Source organism: Syngnathus acus, chromosome 20 (assembly GCF_901709675.1).
Source record: "Syngnathus acus chromosome 20, fSynAcu1.2, whole genome shotgun sequence".
NCBI classification, from domain to species: domain Eukaryota; kingdom Metazoa; phylum Chordata; class Actinopteri; order Syngnathiformes; family Syngnathidae; genus Syngnathus; species Syngnathus acus.
The window spans coordinates 7,987,922-8,010,380 of record NC_051104.1 but is presented as its reverse complement, the minus strand read 5'-3'; the positions used below and the strand labels follow the sequence as shown (position 1 = coordinate 8,010,380).

The following is a 22,459-nucleotide window of genomic DNA, read 5'->3' as shown; positions in this document are numbered from 1 at the left end:
ATTGAACTCACCTCACACAGGATGTAGGCGACATGTCCAACTAGGCATCAATCAATACAACATATTGATCATGAGGCAGCTAACCGTGGTACCTTCATAAGGTACACCCCTGGAGAAAATGTGCTTCAGTTGACTGAAAATCAAGACAATGTTTATTGTAGAGCCAGACCAACATTTGCTTCAGAATAAAATTCCAATAACAGATTAATCACTACTCCTAAGCCACTTGGCGGCAGTTGACTCGAATCAATCGCGTATATCAACTATTACCTGTTGATGCGCCGGATACTCCAAAATCAAAACATTACTTACCTCATGTAAAAACTTCAAGAGTCAAGTATTTTTATAGAATCTTCATACAGTGTAAAATGCTGTTCAACTGACTCACAATCAATGGATTCATGCTATTCAAATGTAAAACCATTACATCTTTTAATACAAACAAAAATATAAAAAGCTCTAACATAACACATGCAACAAAAACCGACAATACTTCATTCTCGGATATGAAATTCCTGATATATATATATATATATATATATATATTCAAGATTCAAGAGTTTTTTATTCGCCATGTTTGAGCGTGCCAAACAAGGAATTTGACTTCGGTTATATATATATATATATATATTATTTTTTTTTTTTACACATAGACGTGATTTTAGTGTATTGTATAATACTATTTTGGGTAAACAAAACAAACCTAGCTTATTGGTGCTGCTTTCAGTTTGCATCGTCGCGAGCTACCATCGGCGCTAATATGCAATCTATATGCCTGAAACCTGAGTAATGCAGTTAAAAAAAACAGAGTACTGATATACTATTGGAAATAATCATCATAAAAATGTATATTTACAATAAACATATAAGGAGTGGAGATGTTCCAAACACAGGTTGCAAATATTATAAAAATATTAGTATGCTTTTGAAAAATTCTATTTACACAAAAGGTTGGACATATTTATATGCTGATGTGTAAGAAAAAATAAAATAAAAATTGGGGTCTTCATATTTGCGATACATTACGGGTCGCCATCAGGGGGCGGAGGCTGGCACAGCTTGTACAACCTGAAGAGAGATGAAGTTACCCCAACGTGACTTTTTCAGAGATTGCACACACAGAGTTTGTTTGCACATCTTTTGTCGCCTATTTCACCTCGGCACAGACGACGGCGTCCGATCCCTCACCCCGAGATTCTTGGCGGAGTTCTGAACTCGGGCACCCTGAGAAGAGACGACGAGCAAAAAGGTCTTTTTTGGTCTTCCTCTATTTGATCAAATGGCGTCGTAAGGAGTTTTCGAGATGAATGGTGTTTACGTGTTCTTGTTCTAATTATCATTATGGCCAGTCAGGAAAATCAGGAGGCTAACGCTCCTGTAGTCAGCAGTGCACACACTGGTTGGTGCACACACTGCAGCTTTATTTTGAAAGCTGAGCTGACACAAAAAGAAAATAACCACACACACATACACACAATAAAATTACAAGCGAGAGAGAGAGAGAGAAGGCGCACGAGCGGTCATGGCGACATTCTACTGATAGCAGGATAGCATCAGCAATTATTCCACTCCCATCACAGCCGGCGGACAAAGATGGCCACTAACGCCAATGAAAGGACGGCGGGAGATAACGCAAGAAAATGTGAGCTGCCTCTTGAAAATGTCTTCAGACTCCATTGTGAGAGGTCGCTTGATGCTTTCTGTTGTCGTTAGCTTGCTGAGCGGGTTACTGATACGAGGGCTCTTTGGCGACCTCTTGAGGACAAGGGCGGAATTACAGCCCAGCCCAACCTAACTGATCAACTGACGACATATCATCCATCCGCCCCAATGACCTGTCAACGATAAATCAATCACTCACTCACTCACTCACTCACTCACTCACTCACTCACTCACTCACTCACTCACTCACTCACTCACTCACTCACTCACTCACTCACTCACTCACTCACTCACTCTAATGACCTGCTCCTTATTAGGGTACCAGATTGTTACACTGCCAACGAGTGGCCTGGCATGCACATTGAAAACAAGTTTTGTTTCCATGGAAAACAACATTTTGAACAAGCAAAAGCAATATGTGGCATGGATATGAAGGGGTTTGTCAAACAGTGACCTTTAGCGCCGTCTTTAAAATGTGACACATGACTATCCGCCGTGACCTTTTCATTTTCAACGCTCATGTCAGCAAGGCGCATTTGTTACGTTTTGACAACGTGGGTCGGGCTGTCGATACAATTTCAATTTCGGCCACCCACCGACAAAACGCAATGTCAATATTTGTGCGGCCGGCGCCAGGGCGTTACCTGTTTCCTCATGACATCGGTGGCCTGCAGAATGCAGCGAGGCGGCAGCCCGTGGTTGCGGGCTAAGAGGATGGCCTGCTCCAGCGTCACGCTCAGAGTGCAACTGGGGACAAAAAAATCCAGTCCAATGAATGAATGAACTAAGAAGGAACATGTGAAATTTGATGAAAAACGACTTGTTTGCATCTTGAGGGAGCATTTCCCGGTTGTCAGCGCATCTGCTGTGGTTCTGGGGCTGGGATTTGCATTCCTTCCCAAAAGGTTGGAAGTGGGGAAAAGAGTTGTCGACACCAGTTGCTGAGTCATTATGTGCGTTGACACGGTTAAACACAAGCACATATACATAGATGACAAGTACGCGGAACGGCAACGCAAAGAGAGCGAGCGAGCGGGCGAGCGATCGGGTGACCTTTCGGCATGAACGAGCCACGCTGGTTTATCGATTGCGAGTCTTTTCACTGCAAATAGAAGTGTCCAAAATTGGCACAGAGCCTGTCGTGCTTGTTGACTGTGCGAGAGATTGGAAAGTCTTGAATCTCCAAAGTTTTGAAAACACATGCTGGGAGCGTGAAGCCATTAGTCAAGGACTTCAAATCATGTATCGCATCAAAATATTCTGCCGCCTTTCCCGCAGGAGCCTCTTCCTGCCCTAAGTTTCGTCTGGAATAAAACAGGAAGGAAGTAAATAGAAAGTTGGTCCTCTCACTTTTGGACAGGAAGGAGCGCAGTCAATCGCCTCCTTTTTCATCCAGCGCTATATCCGGCCGACCGGCCATGGCTAATTTGCCCCGAGCTGAGCCGCCGTTTCTCAATTGGGCGGCGGGACGGAAATATCCCCATCGTTTGTCACCGCCGCCCGGCTTTCGTCTTCCTCCTGGGCCGCCGCGATGACACTATCCATATCTGTCTGGCTGGCTGGCACGTGCCCGACTGCAGCATTTGACTGATGACCACGTTACGCCGGTCTGATCGCGAATGGAAACTTTTGGACACTTTATTAAGCCCACGTGGGTTTGTTTGTGTGACCTTGACTCAAATGGAAAGGTGAATTCCAAGACAATCGTCATATGTATGTTATGTGCCATTTATAGATACATATATGTTTTATTCAACAGTACTGCGACTGTGGAGACTGTGGAGGTAAGTAAGCCAAGCATGCAGCAAGTAAGCACCAATGGGCCCAATTAGGTGGAACATCCTTGGCGCTAATTAAAGAACTGCTGCGGCATCAAAGTGAGAGGTAGACGTGGCCATCAAAAGGCAGGGCAGGGCAGGGCAGGGCAGGGCAGGGCAGGGCGGGTCGGGGCGGGGCACTCGAGGCGGCAGTCAGTCGCGCCAGTGCTAATGGTGCCACACTCACCGGTGAACGCCGTTGTTGCACATGACCACGTGGGCGGCCCCCAGGCGCGAGCACAGCTCCGAGGCCACCGTCAGCAGGCCCACCCCGGACGCCCCGCAGGCGGTGTACTGGCAGGCGGCCGCGCGGCGGCAGCGGATGAAGCTCTCCAGCAGACGGCGGAGCTCGTCCACCGCATTCAGGGGACGCATCAGCTGCAGACAATAACGCCTGTGAGACTTGCCCCAAAAGCTTAACGCTAACAAAAACAAATATCATTGATGGACGTTGGTATGGGCAGAAGTCAAGATATTGGAACACAAACGCTGGCGCAACATGTAGACTGACAATAGCACAATACTGACAGGCTATTAAGGTCTTACCTTATCTATGAGAGCAGCTTTGGGTGCAGAGCTGGGCGGCATGTTGGACTGATCCATGTAGAAAGCCCTGGGAGAGAAGCCGGAGCACCGCTAATTATTGTTACAGACGTCGTCCAAACTCAGCAGTGTGAAAATTCAAGATTCAAGAGTTTTTGATTCGCCACGTTTGAGCGTGCCAAACAAGGAATTGGACTTCGGTAAATCACAGCCTCTGTTCAAAATGTCCGTAATCCACTAGCGGGCTAAGAATAGCGACACTCGGCTCGATGAAAGTGGGTGTCATGGAATCACACGGGCTTGGACTTCAAGTCATACTGACGCACGGTGCACATTCCCGCCGATGTGTCAACAGGACCGGAGACTTTTCAGGATTTGTACTAAAGCGTCGCAGTCGTACAGTAGCGCACCGACGAGAGCAGCCATACCGCGGCGGCCGGCGCCTTAAGGCCTCCCATAAATCTGTTTCCTGGCCAGGCAGGGGCGGGAGAACGGCCGGCCCGTGTAATTGCTTCAAGACGGCCTCGTCGCTCACACCAAGAATGACGAGAACACGTCTTCCATCCAGAAGACGGCTGAAGCGTCAGTGTCGTTCGTGGTTAACCAGCACCCTCATTCACATGAGTGAGCGATGACTTTGTTAGCCAATCAAAACATAGTTTGTACGCTAGCTCCACCAGGTAGATTACAAGTCCACCCAGTTGAGCGGTGGCGTTTCTCTTCATTCTCTGACATTGGTAGCTAGCGATCGATAGCGGCTGACGCGAGGCGGGGAAAATCCGGCCGGCTGAAAGCTGCTGTCGATATGACAAGTCTGGAGACGCTCCTCTGGGCCAATTAAAAGATTTCCAGAGAAAAACAATCAAAACCACTGAAGGTTAGGTTAAGGTCTGATTCTTCAGACCCTTTTTTGAACATTGAGCCCAACACGGCTGCCGCTACTTCCTATTTTGGCCTATGAACCCCTGAAGATTATGATACCCGTCATTTCGACCCGTCCGGTGATTTGTAGAAAAGATAAGATTAGCCGGTGCCATTCAAGGCACATCAATTGATTATCTCCAATGACAGGGACAACATTTTGCACAAATTAAAAGCCAATAAATCCATGTTTTGTCTCGCGCGGAATGCTGAGACTATAAATCCGGCGGCTACTTGACGGCGCCCGTGAAGTTAGGGCTCTGCAGTTAATTCAGTCGGCTTGGGATGGATTTCATGGAGCGCGGCTGACTCTTTCTGTTGTCTTCCTAGCTTTGGATCAAGTGCTTCAAAGAATGAAGAATGACAAGAGAGTAAATTGTTTGCTGGGCAAATATTTAAGGCATGCACATTTTGAATGACCTCAGCCTCTTGTAGTACTGCTTGACTTTGTCCAACGAGGTGGCGTTGATCTGGGCCTGGTACTCCTCCACAGACACATTGTCTCTGTAGTAGTAGCCCTCCATGCTCTCCAGTGCTAGACAGTGATGGTGTGTTGAAAATCGGAAAGGTTTCACCAAAAAAAAAAATAATAATAATCCTAGCGTACCTTGCGTGAAGAGCACGGGATGGATTTTGACCCCGCCGGCTCTCAGCCGGGCTGGCAATTGAGAGAAGTAAAAATTCTCTAGCTGGAGGAAAACCTTCAGCTGCTGCCTGGTGCCCTCCACGTGGTACCACACAGGCATGTCTGGAAACAAGAGGACATCATAAACTTCCCAAGCTGAGTCTTAGAAGTCCGACAACTGGGGGGGGGAAGAAATCGATGGACGTGTACACACTGGCCACTCGGGGCTCTCCTTCAAAGTGCTGAAAGTAGAAGGTGACTTTCTCCAGGTCCACCAGCGCCACCTGAGTGTCCTCCAGCATGGCCTGCTCGTCGGTCTAAAAAACAAAGAGGGCAAAATGGCCTCTCGCGATGCAAATTTGCAGCGGCTCAAAATGTGAATTCCTCAGTTGCAGATTTTGCCACTTTTCTTTTTCAGTCGCTGGGATTCTCACCAGGTTAGGCGAGAGAAGCGATTGGAAGTGGAAGAGCAGGCCTACACTGGCAATCTGCTCCAACCATCGTGCGCTGGCCTCCTGAACCTCCTGCAGGTCCTGGGGGTCCTGCTCCAACTCCGACTCTTTGCCTGCACAGTGGAACTGCACACAGAGACAAAAACACACAATCACTGTTCATACGAAATACCAGTCAAAGAGTGTTGGCTAAATCCAGCGTTAAATCAATCAATCAATCAATCAATCAATCTTGAACTGACCTGATTGAGAACAGCGAGCAGGTGCTCGGAGAAGGCGCAGACGGCAGCCACCAGCGACTGACAAAAGACCATATCTCGACGCAACTGGATCTCAGAATCTGGAGGGAACACGTTCAATTGGACAAAAGCAATGTCCAACAAATTCTGCTTTTATGCGGGGCCATCTGAGCATCGCTCGCCGCCATTTGTGGTCCGTGGGGGTTATAAATGCAAATAAACATCCTGTTAGAAAGCGTTTTATTGCGCCGTAAGCCCGATGCGCTTTTTAATGCCGCCCGCCGCTGGCTTGCTTTATGAGGACTTTTGGATTCTTTAATTACACGCCATAAAGTCCAACCAAATGTGCCTTTTGGACACCAAGTTGCACATTTTGCTTTTTTTCTGTTGGTGGGCAGACGGCGAGGAGACCAACCTGTATACTGCAGCAGCACTAAGAGCAGCCTGGTCTTCACCTCTGCAGACAAAGCAAGAAAATGTTTTCTCACCTTTGGCGGCGAAGACTTTGAAGGCAGCTTGCGCCAATAAATCCCACCTTCCACAAACTTTGCCACGGTTTGCGTGAGCGTCTGGACGCTAGCGGGAAGGTTCCAGGGATCCTGCTTGACGTGGAGACGCAAGCTCTTGGCGGAGTTCATCTCGGCTTCCATCTCTTGCTCAAATTCTGACACCCAAAATCCAAAGTGATATAGCTGTACGTTAGCTTAGCATTTGGATGTTTCCCGAACCTTGAAAGCCTCTCCCGGGCGTGAAGCACTTGGTTTGCTCGAAAGCCCGTGCCACCAGTGCGCCTCGCAGCATGCTGGTGATGGAGTCCACCTGTGGGAGAGTTGAGGGGATCATGTCTGTCTCTCATGATGGACAAGCTCTCTCCCTCTCTCTCTGCCAGCGTCTTCTCACCTGGCTGAAAAGGTGCTCCAGGAAGCTGTGAAGCTTCTTCTGCTTTTCATGAGACAGCCACACGCTGGATGCCACCTCTTCCCCTGAAATGACATAAGCCAGGTTTGGTCTCGGGTGTCGTTCACGAATGACGATGCTTTGGCTGGCAGCCCGTACCCGAGTCCATCTCGTCGCTGTGGACGTAGGAGCTGCAATGGCTGCTGCAGATGCTGGTGAAGGAGGCGATGGAATTCCTGTTACTGTTACAGTCACTGTCATCGGACGGGGGGCAAGTAAAAGGACAACATGTTAGAAGATTGAAAAGATGAACTCTATTGAAGTGCGCTACGCGGGATCCCTCTAGTGGAAGTGTGAAGGACTTACCGATGAGGTCTTCCTTACCTGTACGAGTCCCGGTTGCTGATGGTGTCGTGGCCCGAGTCTTCCTGCTCGTCCCCTGCCACGTTGAAGCACACTTTCTTCCCGTTTCGCTCGCCCTTGTCGTTGTCACTCTCGGCCGATACGAAACTCTCCGGGCTCTTGGCCTCCGTCGCCGGCGGGCACGTGATGGACGATAAGAGGCTGAGTAGATGAATACAACGGAATGATATTCTCTCCTCCTTGCAGAGACATCCTCATTAGGGCCCAGTGGCACAAAGGGCCCGCCACGGTAGAGTGGCATTCCGTCGCCATGGAAACGCCCTGCAATTGGCTAGTCAAGGCCCAAAGGTTGGCTCAAAGCCTAGCGTTGTTTACAACGTGGCGACGCAACTCACTGGTGAATATGTCCGGCGTGTGTCTCCGTCTCCTTGACGACGGTGTCCAGCTTGTCCAGGAGCTTCTGGTAAGCGTCCAGGGTGAGGAGGTGGTCCTCTCGGAGCAGGAAGCGCAGGCCGTGGCCCTCGGTGCGCCCCAGGCTGTGTCCCGAGGGGGCCGCCATGGAGGTGATGGTGTGTTGGATGTGGACCATGGGGCTCAGCTTACCTGGAGAAACAGCGGAAGCACCTCGGAGTGAAAAACCGGGAAGTAGGCAGCTGGCAAACATAGCGCTGTAAAAGCATTTATTAACAGACGACACGTTGTCGTTTCAGTCTTGATAGAGTCCATCGAGCCTCACCCTGCTCAGCAGCGTATCGCCCGCTTTTCTCCGGCGTGCTCTTGCGCTTGTCCAGCTGCACCCCGAAGGAGCTTCCCAGGGAGGTGCTTGTCTTGGGGTAGGACACCTCCATGGTGTTGACGTGACAATTGGTGGGGCAAAAGTCGCTGCTGTGCAGGGGGGACACCTTGCCCTTCGCCTGCTTGAAGGTAGGCCAGGCCCTGTTTTTCAGCACTCGGGCAAACTGCAAATACAGCAAATTGAAGCATTTGCACAACATTACAGCTCGGCCGGAAGGAATTCATGATTGAAAAAGAGCTTTCTTATTGCGTGAAGGAATCACAGACAGACGGACACCGTGATAATTGTTCTCACATTGAGTCACTTCAAGGAAATTGGAATGGAAATCTTTTTGTTCACGCAACACAAAGGACACACTGAAAAAGTTTGTTCTGGGGAAAAAAGATTGTTGTTTTCATGCTATTAGAAAGAAGCTACTGAGACAATATAGCACCGATACGGATCATTGATGTGATCCTGATGGACAACGTGAGGACGGCAAGTGGATTGGACAATTGCAGGCCTTCCCTCGTGTCATTTCCTTCCCTGCTGACATTCCTTGCCGACCTTTCCGTGTTCTTGAGAAGGAATGTGACATGTTACATAAAAGAGGCCTGCTTGTGGCTGTGCTATTTATAAAATGACTGCTAATTAATGCAAGACCAGTTTCAACTCAGAGTCCTTTTTATGCCTACAGACATACAGCATTGTATTCTATGGGCAAAAATATTGGGACACACAGCATATTTACTATGAGCTTGACTATTTAGGACATTCACCTTTCTGTAGTTGGTGATGCGTCGGTTGATGTGCTCCACCCTCTCGGCGCACACCGCATGGAACGGCGTCCGCAGCTGCTCGGGGATGACGTCACGGCCGGAAGTCAGCTTAGCGCACGTCCGCACCAGCGTGTCGTCGTTATGCGCCAGAGCTTCCAGGATCTACGCAGGTGCACGTTGAAGGCGTCTTTCCACGTGTTGCGCTAAATGAAGCCAGTACCTTGGCAGTGAGGCTGAAGAAGCCTTTGGGCTCCAGCATCTTCTCCAAGACGTGACACTTGATGCCGGCCGTGCTGTCGTAGTCGTACACCACGCCGTACTCCAGGTGAACGTTGTCCACCGTAAGGCTCACGTGGTCCTTGTTGCCGTCCATGATGGCGATGGTGTTGAACTTGTCCATCGCCTCTGAGACACAGCACATTGCTAACGCTAACTCCAAAGCATTTTTGTCCGGGGTATAATAAACACCTTCGACTTTGCACTCAAAGACGTCGGCGTTGTCCTCCGGGGTGGCCTGGCGGTTGCTCCTCTGGTTGTCCTCGTGGGCGCTCTCACTGTTGTTATACACCCACTTGATTGTATCTTGCTACATTGGCCAAGAGGAGAAACATTTTCATCTCCGGTCCAAATACTTCGGGTTACATTTGACCGTGCGTCTCCGCAAAAGCAAAGCCATCTTCCTTCACACGCACGTGTGCAAACAAACACGATTGGCAGGCATTTGGTTTTCCAGCGCGGCGACCCATCTCATGGTGGTGCGTCTGCTCTGCTCTGCCCACACCCAAAACCCCAAAGTGGCTTTCTGGCCAACGTTGACATGCTTTGCTGCGCTCGGCGGTGGCTGGCGCAGTGCACGACTACTCAAGCAGGGCGGTCCCCTCCCCGTATGTCTTGATTTCATATCCACCCTATGTATGGTGCTTGAAACATCCCAAGAAGCCAGACTAAAATCAGCGATGAAGCCCCATGTCTGTTTTCCTACTTTTCAACCACTAACAATGTGTCTGTAGTGTCATCACTTCATGTTTTGTTGTCGTCAATTGTTTTGACCTGCGAGGGTCGCCTGTACTTGCGGCACGCCGTCACGTGAGCGATGACGCTGGCGTGGCTCTCCTTGCTAACATTGATGCCGTTCACCTTGATGATGCACTGGCCCGGGTGCAGCCCGGCCATGGCCGCCACCGTACCTGGTGGGGGAGGAGATGGTCAACATAGGAAACGAAACGCGTTCCACATTCTGTATGATGAGACAGGATGGAGAGGAGGGAAGTTGTTTATCTGGAGGGACGTGATTCACAGGAGCAAAACAATGGCCGCCGCCGCCGCCTTGCGTACTAACCTCGATGGCCTTCCTAACATGCTGCGTTCGGTTAGATGAGCACAACACGGCAGATTACACAAGGAGTCAGTCGCACAAGCTGTGCCGCCATAAGACCGCAACGCGTCCTTCTATTTTACCTCTTCCGACGGCGTGAACCACGGAGGGGCCGAAACCGCGAATCTGGAAGCCCAAACCGTCCACCGAGTCGGGAATCTTCACAGTCCTGGAACGAGACGTGATAATAAGCTGTCCTATTTGAAGAGGATGAAGAATCTACGCCTCTGAGTAGGAGGATATCGTTTGCCTTGCCTGCATGTGTGGCGCCAGCGTTTGTGTTCAAATTGGCTTTGAAAACCGTAACGATCGAAGCCAATAGTTAGCGTGTCACTGTTTTTTTCTTCAGCTAAGCGCTCCTGTTGTTTGGTTGTTTAAATCCCAAAAATCAGACATACTCCCTGGGCTTGGTGCTGACCAGGACCCGGAGCGGCCCCTTGCTGAGGAAACACCGCCTGAGGAGAACGGCCACTTCCGAGAAAGGCCTGAGGAACACCAGGTCTCCGTTGATGGCAAACAGCTTCTTCCCCACCTCCAGGCCGGCCATCTTAGAAGGCCATCGCGTTGAGTTTCCGCAATGCAAACTGTCATCATTTGTGCTCGCTCTCACCTCAGCAGGTGAGCCCTTCTCCACCGACTTGATGATGGGCAGCCTGTTCCTCTCCTCCAGCGTGAATCCGTAGCCTGCGTCACTGGGTCTAATCTGAAAGAAGAAAAAGCTCAGTGGCTCAGCGTCACAAAGCCTGGAGCGTGGCGGCGGGAAGTCAGGATGCCCTCCCTCACCAGGAGACACTTGGAGATGACGTTTTCCACTATCTTCAGGTCATGCTTGACCGGCTTGTGTTTGGTGTTGGAGCCCTCCATCTCCTCGTCGGCAAAGAAGCGAAAGAGCAGCGGCTCGTCCTTGAATTCGCTCTTCTCCAGCACTGATTGATGAATGCAAAAATGCTCATGTTCAGAGAAACTATGTATGTGGTATTTTGGTCTGCTCCGAGAACCGTACGCCACGTTTCCAGGAGGTCGGACCGGAACTCCGACGAGCGCTTCGTTTACCGTGATGCACGAATCCATTGTCGCATAGCTCGACTCCCAAAATCAGCGCCTCCTCTCTCGTTCTGCAGTCGCCCTGCGAGAAACACAACAAACGACTTCTTATTCGCCCGCTCGCGCTGCTAAAAGCCATCGATGACTTTTGCTCAATCAAAACAAGAGAAGCGCTACCTGTGCTATAAGCCAATCGATAAGCTTGTTGGCCATCACCACCGATTTGTACGTCCTCAAATGGTAATCCTTGTCCCTGTGAATGGATGAAACACAACTTTTTACATCCAAACGGAATCGGTTTCTCCTTCTTCCTTTTGTGCTGGGCAAACTGAAGGAGAGCACTAACGCTGTCTAATCATGATACTAATAAATGAGCAAAAATAAAAGTGGATGTCATGGCGGTAAACGAGTCCACGTTCTGGACAATTGGCGACAGGAAAACAACATTCCAGTGGGCCCCAGCAGTGTTTGGTCCCGGGGGTACCCTCAGCACACACCCTTCCCCCTCCTCAGTGTTGCGCGCTCACTTTGCCAGAGACACAAACAGAGCCGTGACTTTCCCATGAACAACGGGGAGGGAGGCATAAGGGCCAAGTTACAGCCCCCCGGGAAAAATCCAGTACAACTGCTATGACTTTGCACCACACTCATGAGGAGATTGTTGCTGATTGCGTTATGTAACTGGATGCTTCTGGGACGAGGCAGCCAAAAGCGCCGTGCCTTCCTTCCCTCCCTCCCCCGCTGAATAGGAGAGCCTGTCACCAGTGATAAATGGGGGGCAAACTGCGCTCTGGTGAGCACCCATATGTCCAGCACGAGGAAACAGGCTGAGGTTGTTTGCAATTTGCTGCGCAAAGAGAAAATGGCCTATTAGAGCCGTTTGTTTGGTAGTCGGCAGGATTGCTCCGAAAACTGCTCGACCCATTTCTGTGGTGGGACAAAGGCCAAGGATAAATATCGTCATTTTCTTCTTACGGTAGATGGGACGTGCTTGTTTTGAGACCCCTCAAGGCTGGATGACTGTAATTCTCTATGAGGAGGCTTCTCCGAAAAGACCATTTCCGCCATGCTTTGGGGATGAGTGGCGCAAAGGCCGAGGAAAGATCTTCAAATTTGGTGCAAGTCTGCCTACAGACAGGAGTGTGTGTGTGTGTGTGTGATCAAATGGGAGTAGTGCTCATTTTGGGGTGCTATTGCGCCAAAGTTAAACAATTGGTTGGGTCGTGTCAAGCTGTAGAATCGAATTCACCTGATGACGGGAGTGAAGAGGCTGTGAAGCCGACAGAACAGGCGAACGCCCTGCAAACGAGAAGGGAATCCACCCGCTTCATTTTCATCAACCTCTTATTTTCCAATCATCGGGCAGGTTACCTTCGATATGACGTCGTGCATGTCGCTCCTGGGATGGTAGGTGCCGTCGTCGTAGCGAAAGCGATACAAGACGGGCTCGGCTTTGAACTGGTGCTTGTCGGTAACTGAAAAAGTAAATCCAACTTTTATCGTTTTTCCCACACGCTCAGCAATAACGGGCCGCCGAGTGTTTAAGAGTCTTTTTGGACCGACATATTGCAGCTTGAGCTTCATGAGCTCAACACGCAGGAAGTGTGCCACCAAAACACTGCAGCTCAACTAAATGAATGCTCATAATAATCCCCGAGACAGAAACAATCGCAATGGCCTCCGTCCATGCGACGCCTTGTTAAATGCGCTCTCAAAAAGTCAATTGTAGCATGCTAGTAGGAGGTTAGCGTCAGCATCATACAGTACGTTTGACAAGAAGGAGCCCTGAGTGAAAATGCAACAGTTGCTCATTTGTGAGCTTCTGGTTTTATTTGCCTTTTTACCACCTGATTTTTACATGACTGGGGTCCATCTGTTATACCAATAAGAAGCAGCTAACGAGGCTAGCGAGGGGCATGAAGCTGCGGTGAGAGACCGTGGTGGATGATGCCATTCTCCAGCAGGGCCTGACCGAGGTGGACGCCCTCCTCCGGGTTGCCCGTCTCGCCCATTTCCATCAGCCAGGTTACAAACTCACTGGAGAGAGACAGAAATAAATACTGGAAGTGAAAAGAGTGGCGGAACGACAAACGCCAGCTAATCTGATGGCTTCGTTCTGCCGTGATTTCACCCTTGACGTTCCTCGTCTGACCGCAGCGGCCAAACAAACATTACGCTCTTCTCAAGCGCTTGGCCTTGACGTCTCCGGCCGGCCATAAGACTCCACAATCATGTCCAATTGTAAACCGTGAAGGAAGAGAAGATGCAAGGATGCCCTCGGGAACATAAATGGCACGAGCGGTGAGGGGGAAAAGAAAGAAAAAAACACTAGCTTGCCAAGCTAACGTATGTTTTGTCAAGAATGAATCAAAAAAGAAAGTAGAAACTTGTCAAAATAAAAAGTCTCGACTAAAGTGACAAGCTTATGGTGGGTGGCTCACCAATTAGCGGCAACCTTTTTATTCTGGACTCACAAAAGTCATTGGCTTGACTTGTACCAGGAAGGAATGACACATTTTCTCACGTGCGGTTGACGGTTATTTAAAACATGACAAATTCCAACTGGCCTTCTCACGTCAGCAGCGATGAGCGGTAATAACGGCGGCACTACAATAACACCGCTGTTATTTTTAAAAGCGTCGGAGGAGGCGGAAAGGACATCGCTGCGGCCGAATTTACACGGCACGGCACGGCACGGCGGTTTGAGAATGAGCAACGACCGCGTGGTCGTACTCTCAGACACGCCGCAGCCGGAACGGCGTGGGAGGAGCGCAAGCTGGCAATGTGCACTGAGGGGAGCTTGCTAACGCCAACACTCATTGTTAGCTTGTGAAGTAAGCTGTTGTTATTTTGGAAGCTTGTTCCATTGGCCCCGTTATCAACTAACTTGTCCGCAGATTTGGGGAATCTCACCTTCCAAGGAAGCACTTTGGAAAAGTGCTGAGCTTGCGTTTGCGGTCTTTGATGAGGTGTCCTTTGCTCATCAGCTGGTAGAGCTTCTCCCCCTTCTCGGACACCATCAGCCACGTGTCCTGCTCCATGCCCAGCGTCACTCCTACGGATACACACAGACGCATAGCATGTGGGCAAAAGTATTGGGACAGCTGGATCTTCTGACGTACCTTTGCGACGTTCGCGCTCCTTCATGATGGCCTCCAGCCACTCGTGCTTCTCCTCCGCCGTCTTGGCCATACACACAAACCACTTGTTCTTGGCCGTGTTGTGGATCTTCCAGCCGTTGTTGACGATGTTGCCGGAGCTGTGGTAGTCGGCTGCAGGGGGTGGGGGACTTTAATTGGATCCACTCTTACGTGTGTGTGGTCCATCCAAGCATGCCAACCATCATCAGTATGCGTCTGCCGTTATTTTGAAAAGAGCTCAAGGTCATTTTGTCAACCTCTGGCAGCAAGTGTGCGCTTGGCAGAAAGCAAAAAACTGTCTTCATGATACGCTAGCCCGCCTGCGGTGTTGGCAGGACACCCACGAGCCTGCCTGGCTGCCTGCCTGCCTGCCTGCCTGCGTGGCTGCCTGCGTGGCTGCCTGCGTGGCTGCCTGCGTGGCTGCCTGCCTGCGTGGCTGCCTGCGTGGCTGCCTGCCTGCCTGCCTGCGTGGCTGCCTGCCTGCCTGCCTGACGCGTCCGTCATAGAGAGAAAGCCAGTTTGGGAAATGAAGGGCTTCCACTAAAATCAAAGAAGAGACCTGTTCCGTCGTCCACGTTCTCCACTTCCATCACTTCTGTGTTGATTCTGCCTCTGAACAGATAGCGAGGAGCCTCCGTGGTGGCTTTGCTGTTTTTCAAACGTCTTGGGAGACAACACAAACGGCTTTCGTATGAGACCACGCAGGAAAAGAAGTCAACAACATGAACAAGAGCAGACTGGAAGCCAGCCACCTGCTTTTCTTCTTGCAGTAGACCAGGAGCTTGTCAAACAGGAAGAAGATCCTCTCCTGCACGTTGCCGGCGGAGATCTTCAGCAGGACGCCGTGCATGAGCATCTCCGTGCACGTGTCGGTAATATTGGAACCCTGACGACACACAATATTGAATGTTCACACATGGGGAAGAGAGGAGATTACAAAAGCCCGGCCGGCCTTTCCCGTCCAATCTCTCTGGAGTGCGAAAAGAAAAAACGCACACACACACACACACACACACACACACACACACACACACACACACACACACACACACACACACACACACACACACACACACACCGCTTCCTCTTCAATTGGTGTCCATAGAATAACATCCTGCGTGTGTGCGCGTGTTATACGGTGTCAGGAAAATGTCTTTTCCCTCACCTTGCCTGCTCCCGGGTGAGTTGGCGTGCCACGTTTGATTGGCAGCTAAAAATAACTGTAGCGCCACGCAAGTGTTTTAACATTCTATTGCTCTTTTAGGACCTTTTTAACATCCAATAAGGCCAAACAGATGTTCAAGTCATTTTGTAGGACCAGACGCTCCCTTAAACACGCACTTTGCTCAAATTAGCCTCGGCACGCTATTATTCCATGTTCGATCTTCATGTTTGGTCCTTTCAAAACCAAGCAGATTTTTTTTTTTTTTTTAATTTCAAAAATCTTGATTTGAAAAGGAATGAAATTTGTAACATTTTGGGAATCACCGAAAGCCGACATTCCAACAGGGGGGTGTAGACTTTTTATATCCACTTACAAAAAAAAAAGTGTACGTGTTTAATGAGCTTGCGCCCTTACAAGCGTTCCCACAGCTGTTTAGTTATTTTGATGGCACCTTCATAAAAGCAAAGCAGACCTTAATAGCATCATTTAGTCTCATTTCTCATTTCCTCTACCCGCCAGAAATAAAAAGCTGACCAATTGGGAATGAGCAAACAGTGAAAAGTTATTTGAGGTCAAAAATGTTCTTTTGGATTTGTGTTGAGGTGGCATCTGGAGGCGCCCACCGCTTTTTTTTGGTGGTACAATTAGCGCCCCTATTCACAGCAGAGCTACTAATGAAAAGACCCCGAGGCGGAATGTTGAAACGCACCTCCCAGCCTTCGATGTGCGACTGCCACTCTTCCAGGAGCTCCAGTTTTTCCATCTGCCGCTTGGCTTCGTTGATGCCCGAGCACACGGCCTTCATCACCTGCAGCGACTCCTGCACCGGCGCGTAGTCTTCGTGCTTCTTGGGCGTCCGCTTAAGGAGCTCCTGATAAAGACGGGGGAGGGGGAAATCACTCGAGGGAGTTGGATTGTATTTTTGTGTTCAACTCTGATTTCCACGAGACAAGACCTGACAGCTGTGACGCCTCCAAACATCCCGGTGTCAAATGACAATGTCATTTGTCTTACACGCGTGCATGCGTTTGGACAAAGTCTGGCCGGGCTCGCCGCGTGAAAACAGGATGAAGGCGACCCGAGCCTTTGAGCACGGATATTTGAGAAGTGACGAGCGGAGGACAGGTACGAAGCGAAAGCTCACAGCTGGGCCGATTGGGAATTTCCTGAAACTCACTCGGAGCAGCAACGGGTACTTGCAGATCCTCTGAATGGGAGCCAGCAGGTAGCCCTCCAGCGGCACTTCGGTGTTCTTCCGCCCTCCCAGCAACATGCAGTTCTGCACAAGACACAAACCAAATCCAACTTTTTTTTTTTGGTCCTTCCTTCCGGCTCCGTGATGCTCCCCTTGTGGAAGTCTCCCGGAGCGCGGCAGGAAGTGGAAGTCCTCCCACGCTCGTCAGCTGTCTCGCTCACTCAAACGCAACACAACGGCTTGTTGATGTTCTGCCCCGGCAGGGGAGAGTCCTTACTAAACGTTCACGCACGGCTGCGCAATCGACACCAAAACATGTTTTGGTTGAAAAAGGCTCCTTAATCATGACACGCCAAATATACGTATTTTCGACAAAGCACACCAAGTGCCACTTTGTCCTCTCACCCACCAGCAAGCACGTACGGACGCTGCGGATCTTGTTGAGCTCCAGCAGCAGCCGCTGCGCCTTCTCGTAATTTCCGCAGTATTCGTCGTAAATCTGGAAACGCCGCCTCTGCAAAGTCAACACAAATGTTGTCTGTGAGTACATCAGATTTTGTTTTTGTTGACTCCGAGAATCATCACTCACAAAGTGCAAAAAACAGCGTCCGACGACATGGTGAGCGTGCGGCTCGGGCTGCAGCAGCTCCTCCACCATGGACAGGAAGTCTTTGTGCACCGTCAGGATGTCCGCAATGTTGGAGAACAACATCTGAGAGGAGTCAATGAAGAAAGTGTCTGGGATCAAGATGGCGAAGCAAAACTCAAGCACGTAGCGGCTTTGTCATGCCTGCTTCAATCTGCTCATTTAAAACATCAAGAGGAGAAATTCAATCCAAATGTTTTGACGGCCTGTGGAGGGTGCGCTGGCATTTTCAAGAGCCCTGTCAAATTTGTTGTATTGATTTTTTTCCCCCGGAAATTGGTTTATTAAAGTCTCCTCACTTTGACCGTTTCCTCCGTGATGTTTTTGTCCATTTTGGTGGCAGCGTATTGGTTCAGTCGATGCAGGAACACCTGGAAGAGGAAAAGAGGTTGACGTTTGACAATTGAGCTGATTGTAAAACGGACAAAAAATCATTACAACTAAAACTGAAAACAAAAGATAAATGCTGCATATCTAAAACTATGATAAACTTGAATTGAATTCACTTTTGGGAAAAACAAGCAATCGTGTCAGTTGATTACAGAAAAACACTTCAGAGGAAAACTGAAACAGCGAGTGATGGAATTTGGGGGTTGGGGGGGGGGGGGGGGGGCAAAAAAAGGAGGCTACTTCAGGCTCTTTGTTGCACTCTAACTGGCTGATTAGCATTCTGCGGCCAACCTCGCCTCGCCTCGCCTCGCCTGGCTTCGCGACTCTCCGACACTCGGCGGCATTAGCACGCCATTAGCAAGTCTAATATGTACACGGACCTCGACAGGGCCCGAGCGGCGGAAGGTCCGCTTCCTGCTGCCGACGTACGGCATCAAACAATGGCCAGAGGAAAATGTCAAATTACATTTATAGTCATAAAAATAGACAGTGCGGCGACAATTACAAATTGGGCAAAGTGCTCCAAGTCAAAAAAAATAGGTACGCTCGCCAGAGCCAAACTAAGAATGTTAAAAAATATAGTATCTACATATATATAGTGAGAAAAATGTTTGTTTCAAAAATAAACAGTACTACTAAGCATGCGAGACGTTTACTGTTTACCGTGTATGTTATTCCTGGAATAAAGTCCCAGGGAAGGGAAAGAAAACATGCTCCTTTTGAGGAAAAACAGCAAAGCTCATTTCGTGCAAAGTGAAGCCCTGGAAGACGTCCAAGACGGCAAGCTGACTCATTGGATTTATGGACCTGGGCCGACTGTGAATCCAAGGCCGTTTTCAGGACGGCCCATAAATATACACTTCATTTGCCTAATTGCGTTGTGCTTTTAATAGACTTGTTTTATTTACTAGCGTCGAAGCAAAGCGCCGATTGTTTGCATCCGCCGCTCCGGAGAAGCGTTTCTGAAGCCCGACAATGGATCCAGGTTGTCTGGACGCCGGCCAGCCGGTCAGGCCTGAATCCCAAGTAGCGCATCATCGGTGACGCTCTTCCGGCCGGCCTCGTTGGCCATCCGCGTCACGTCCGACCGACGCTAACTGTTGACATTTTCAAAGAAGCAACTGTGCTGTTAATTTGGGTGGACTTTTAATATCGAATCCAAAGGAAGACAGTGTGCGGTTGTGTTCTTTTTCTTTTCAGAATAGCTCCTCTGAGCTCAACGTGGATTTCTCGGCGCCTTGCTTGAAGCAGGAAGCGTGCAGCACAATGTAAAAGATGGGCAGGGCCAGGAAGGAAGGAAGGAAGGAAAGAAGGAAAGCTGGAAGGAAGGAAGGAAGGAAAGCCTGCTTGACAAATTCTCTCTGAGACAAAAGAAGACAAAAAATGGACAGGAAGCGCTGGAGGTTTTTTTAAGCCAAGCACCTGAAACTCTTGAATAAATTGTTCCAAGACATGAAAAAAAAAAAAGTATATATATATATATTTGTTTTAGTCTCCATCCCTTCACAACAGGCCATTACTACAGATGACAAAATCCACCTGGCAACAGATGGCTGCCAGAGCATCAGGAGGCTTTTGGTTCTTATTTCATTTCACATCAAGGCTGTGTTTGTGAAAAGCACTCAAATGAATTGAAATAAACGTATGCCAACTGCGCTTTGTAGTCCAGCCAAGGAAAAGGGGCAGCAAAGGGAGCGCTTAAACGCCTCACGTAAATCTTGCCATACTCATTATTTTCATGTCAGACATGACAATGGCAAAGGCCTGCGACACCCAATGTTTACATAATGTCTTTTTTTTTTTTCCTAGCTCATTCCGCCAAAGATAAACACAAGCGCCCACTCTCTCCAGTTATAATTAGTCTTTATGTAACATCCAAACCTATTTGGGACATCTCTCGTAACCCTTTTTAGTAGCACCAGGATTTTCCGCCAGCTATTTTTGCGCACGAAAAAAGATAAAGGCTGCATTTCTTCTGGCCCCCGTGTGAACATAGTCATTTTTAAAAGCTCCACTTCCACCTCTAGGGGTTTCGATCATCATTACCGAGCACCAATACTGCTCGTATTTATTTCTATAAAACTTCATTTGCCACAATGACAATTCTTTTTTTAAACAATGGCATTTTTTGCTGCAGTATCGCACCAACTACTGTCAGGGAGGACTTACTGCGTGTCCGATTTTTTGGTGCATTTAGTATCGGTTGCTCGTATCGGCGGTCTCAACGAGTACCTGATACATTCAAACATGATGTGGAAATGTCACTAATGAAGTCCTAGCGTAGAGTGGGCTCAATTTTACTTTTAATGTCCCTGTTTTGATCTTGGACACAAGTGTGTGTGTGTGTGTGTGTGTGTGTGTGTGTGTGTGTGTGTGTGTGTGTGTGTGTGTGTGTGTATGTGTGTGTGTCGGGTTGCTCAAGGAGGTGAAAGGCAAAAGTGCAGGGTGGGTCACAGAGAGTGGACGCTGGCCAGGAGGCTCTGTGGAACTGGTTTTGTAAAGCACACTTCCTGTGGGAGGAATTCCTCAGAGATTTCGGAAATGCTGTGGAACAATGAGGGGTTGCCCCCTCCTCACCAGAAAAAAAAAACAAAAAGGAAATATACCAACAAACTACAGTGGACTGAGTTGAATTTAGCCCCTAAATTTGGAATGACTAAGAATTGAATTCATCTGTTCCAGGCCCAAAAATCTCCCCACTTCAAATAATCAGTACTTGGGAGTTAATGGTGTGGGAAAATATCCCGACTCCAACATTTCTGAATCACCTTCCGCACTCATTTCCCTGAGCATCTGCCAGCTCCGGTTAAGCGAACCCCGTTTTTATATCGATTCTTCTCGGCTCGTCTGGACGCATCCGGCACCGACGTTTCCGGCCAGAACAGACTCGCCTTGTAACGGAGCAGCCAATCCCCCCAAATGAATTCTCGTGGAGATGAAACGGAGCGAGGAGGCGGAGGAACGAGGACACACGCGCACACACGCGCGCACACACACACACACACACACACACACACACACACACACACACACACACGTTCGCAGACGCACAAGATTACACACAGACTCTCTGATGGCTCTTCTAAGAAAGGCCAGATTGCGATCCACCCCATCCCCACTCGTCCCTAATATGAGCTCCATTAGAAACATGTGGGCCTGAGATAGCAATAGAAAAGAAGCCTGAGCCTTCTTTTTTCCTGCCTCATATTGCGATTGCAATTCATAGCGTTCCAATTGTTTATTCAAGGGGTATTCTTCAAAAGTACTGCTTAACAAACTCAATGGAGGAGAAAGAAATGTGGAAATACTATTAACAGGAAGAAGAAAAGCAAATACAACAAAATCTGGCCCTATTATGGGACTCAAAAGGTCTTAACAAATTGTGGCATCCACAGCCCTGGGTGTGCAGAAGAATGATCACAGAATATAAATATTGTACCACAGTTCATTTCAGGGGTGCACACATCGCATATCGACAAGGCCGCATAAAAGCAGTTTGAATAGACGACGAAAATAAGCGCATTTCCCAAACGTGTGTACAATAGAATAAAAGGAGCCTTTCCAAACTTGTTTACCCAAGTGTTATTGTTGTTGTTTACATACGGGGAGGTGTGTCTTTTGTCTTGTCAAGTGTTTTTTCTCAACTCGTAGATGTTTTTTTTTTTAAATATATGTTTTCGTTTTTTTTTTGTTTTTTTTAAATGTCACTGCATTTCAAGCGACACTGATGTTAACTTGATGACTGAAGCACCTGCAATGTGCACCGTGATACCTCGTCGTACACGGCACGGCAGCCAACTTGGCTGGCAGCACCAACAGGCGTGACAACACTTGATTTCGCCCATTTCTCAAGTCCAACTCACCGAGAGGAACTCCAGGGTGGCGACATAATCCCGTTCCGTCTTCAGAAGCTCGTTGAGGACGCACACTCGCAAGCGGAGCTGCTTGTCCCAATCCTTCCCGCTCTCACTTCTGTGTTCGCTTCTGCTCTCCTCTGTCATGGTGTCAAAAATAAAAGGCAAACAAAAGGAAAATTACACCTTCTCGGGCATCGTTCAAATATGGGGCTGCTTGCTTGTTAACTTTGCAGCAATTTCAAGAAAGAAAAAAAGTGGCAAAAAGTAGTGAAAGGTAAAGCTTAAAAAAAGATGCGAGCCCGTTTCAAGTGAGCGAGCCAGCCAGCCAGCCCATGTGACTGACTGACTTCCACACACTTTTCGACAGTCCGGCTGGCTCACTTGGAGCGCTCGAAATGGTGCTCAAGCCACCATTGAAAAACAAGGTCGTTTCCGGTCAAGCTTTCAAAGTAAACTAATGTCGGTGTCTCCCGGGTTTCAATGTTAACAAACTACGCCATTTTGTTCGTTTTGAAACTGTTTCCTGGTCAGCTATAATTCGCCGTCTAATGACGACACGCTTGCTTATTTTTA

At 48.8% G+C, this 22,459-nt stretch overlaps 1 protein-coding gene and 1 long non-coding RNA gene across 2 annotated transcripts; one reads left to right on the top strand and one right to left on the bottom strand.

Moving 5' to 3' along the window:
* Nucleotides 1-672: 672 nt before the first annotated feature.
* On the bottom strand, nt 673-22,220 carry prex2 (phosphatidylinositol-3,4,5-trisphosphate-dependent Rac exchange factor 2). The gene is made up of 41 exons (XM_037280073.1): nt 21,893-22,220; nt 17,939-18,010; nt 17,583-17,705; nt 17,403-17,507; nt 16,976-17,077; nt 16,508-16,669; nt 15,386-15,519; nt 15,193-15,296; nt 14,616-14,765; nt 14,407-14,548; nt 13,430-13,530; nt 12,865-12,968; nt 12,743-12,792; nt 11,671-11,746; nt 11,503-11,575; nt 11,233-11,375; nt 11,060-11,152; nt 10,848-10,996; nt 10,533-10,618; nt 10,125-10,261; nt 9,543-9,660; nt 9,295-9,479; nt 9,075-9,236; nt 8,257-8,479; nt 7,916-8,123; nt 7,542-7,721; nt 7,317-7,411; nt 7,161-7,243; nt 6,989-7,079; nt 6,796-6,924; nt 6,676-6,717; nt 6,264-6,361; nt 6,004-6,147; nt 5,784-5,886; nt 5,552-5,692; nt 5,365-5,479; nt 4,027-4,093; nt 3,668-3,858; nt 2,308-2,410; nt 1,157-1,224; nt 673-1,068 (listed from the first exon to the last, which is right to left on the bottom strand). Exons 1-41 carry the CDS (start codon nt 22,028-22,030, stop codon nt 1,023-1,025), a joined length of 4,836 nt encoding a protein of 1,611 aa, XP_037135968.1. The 5' UTR covers nt 22,031-22,220; the 3' UTR covers nt 673-1,022.
* Nucleotides 1,515-6,102, top strand: LOC119139112. The gene is made up of 3 exons (XR_005101301.1): nt 1,515-1,642; nt 3,423-3,471; nt 5,988-6,102. It is a non-coding gene; the product is annotated as an uncharacterized LOC119139112 (long non-coding RNA).
* Nucleotides 22,221-22,459: the final 239 nt, after the last annotated feature.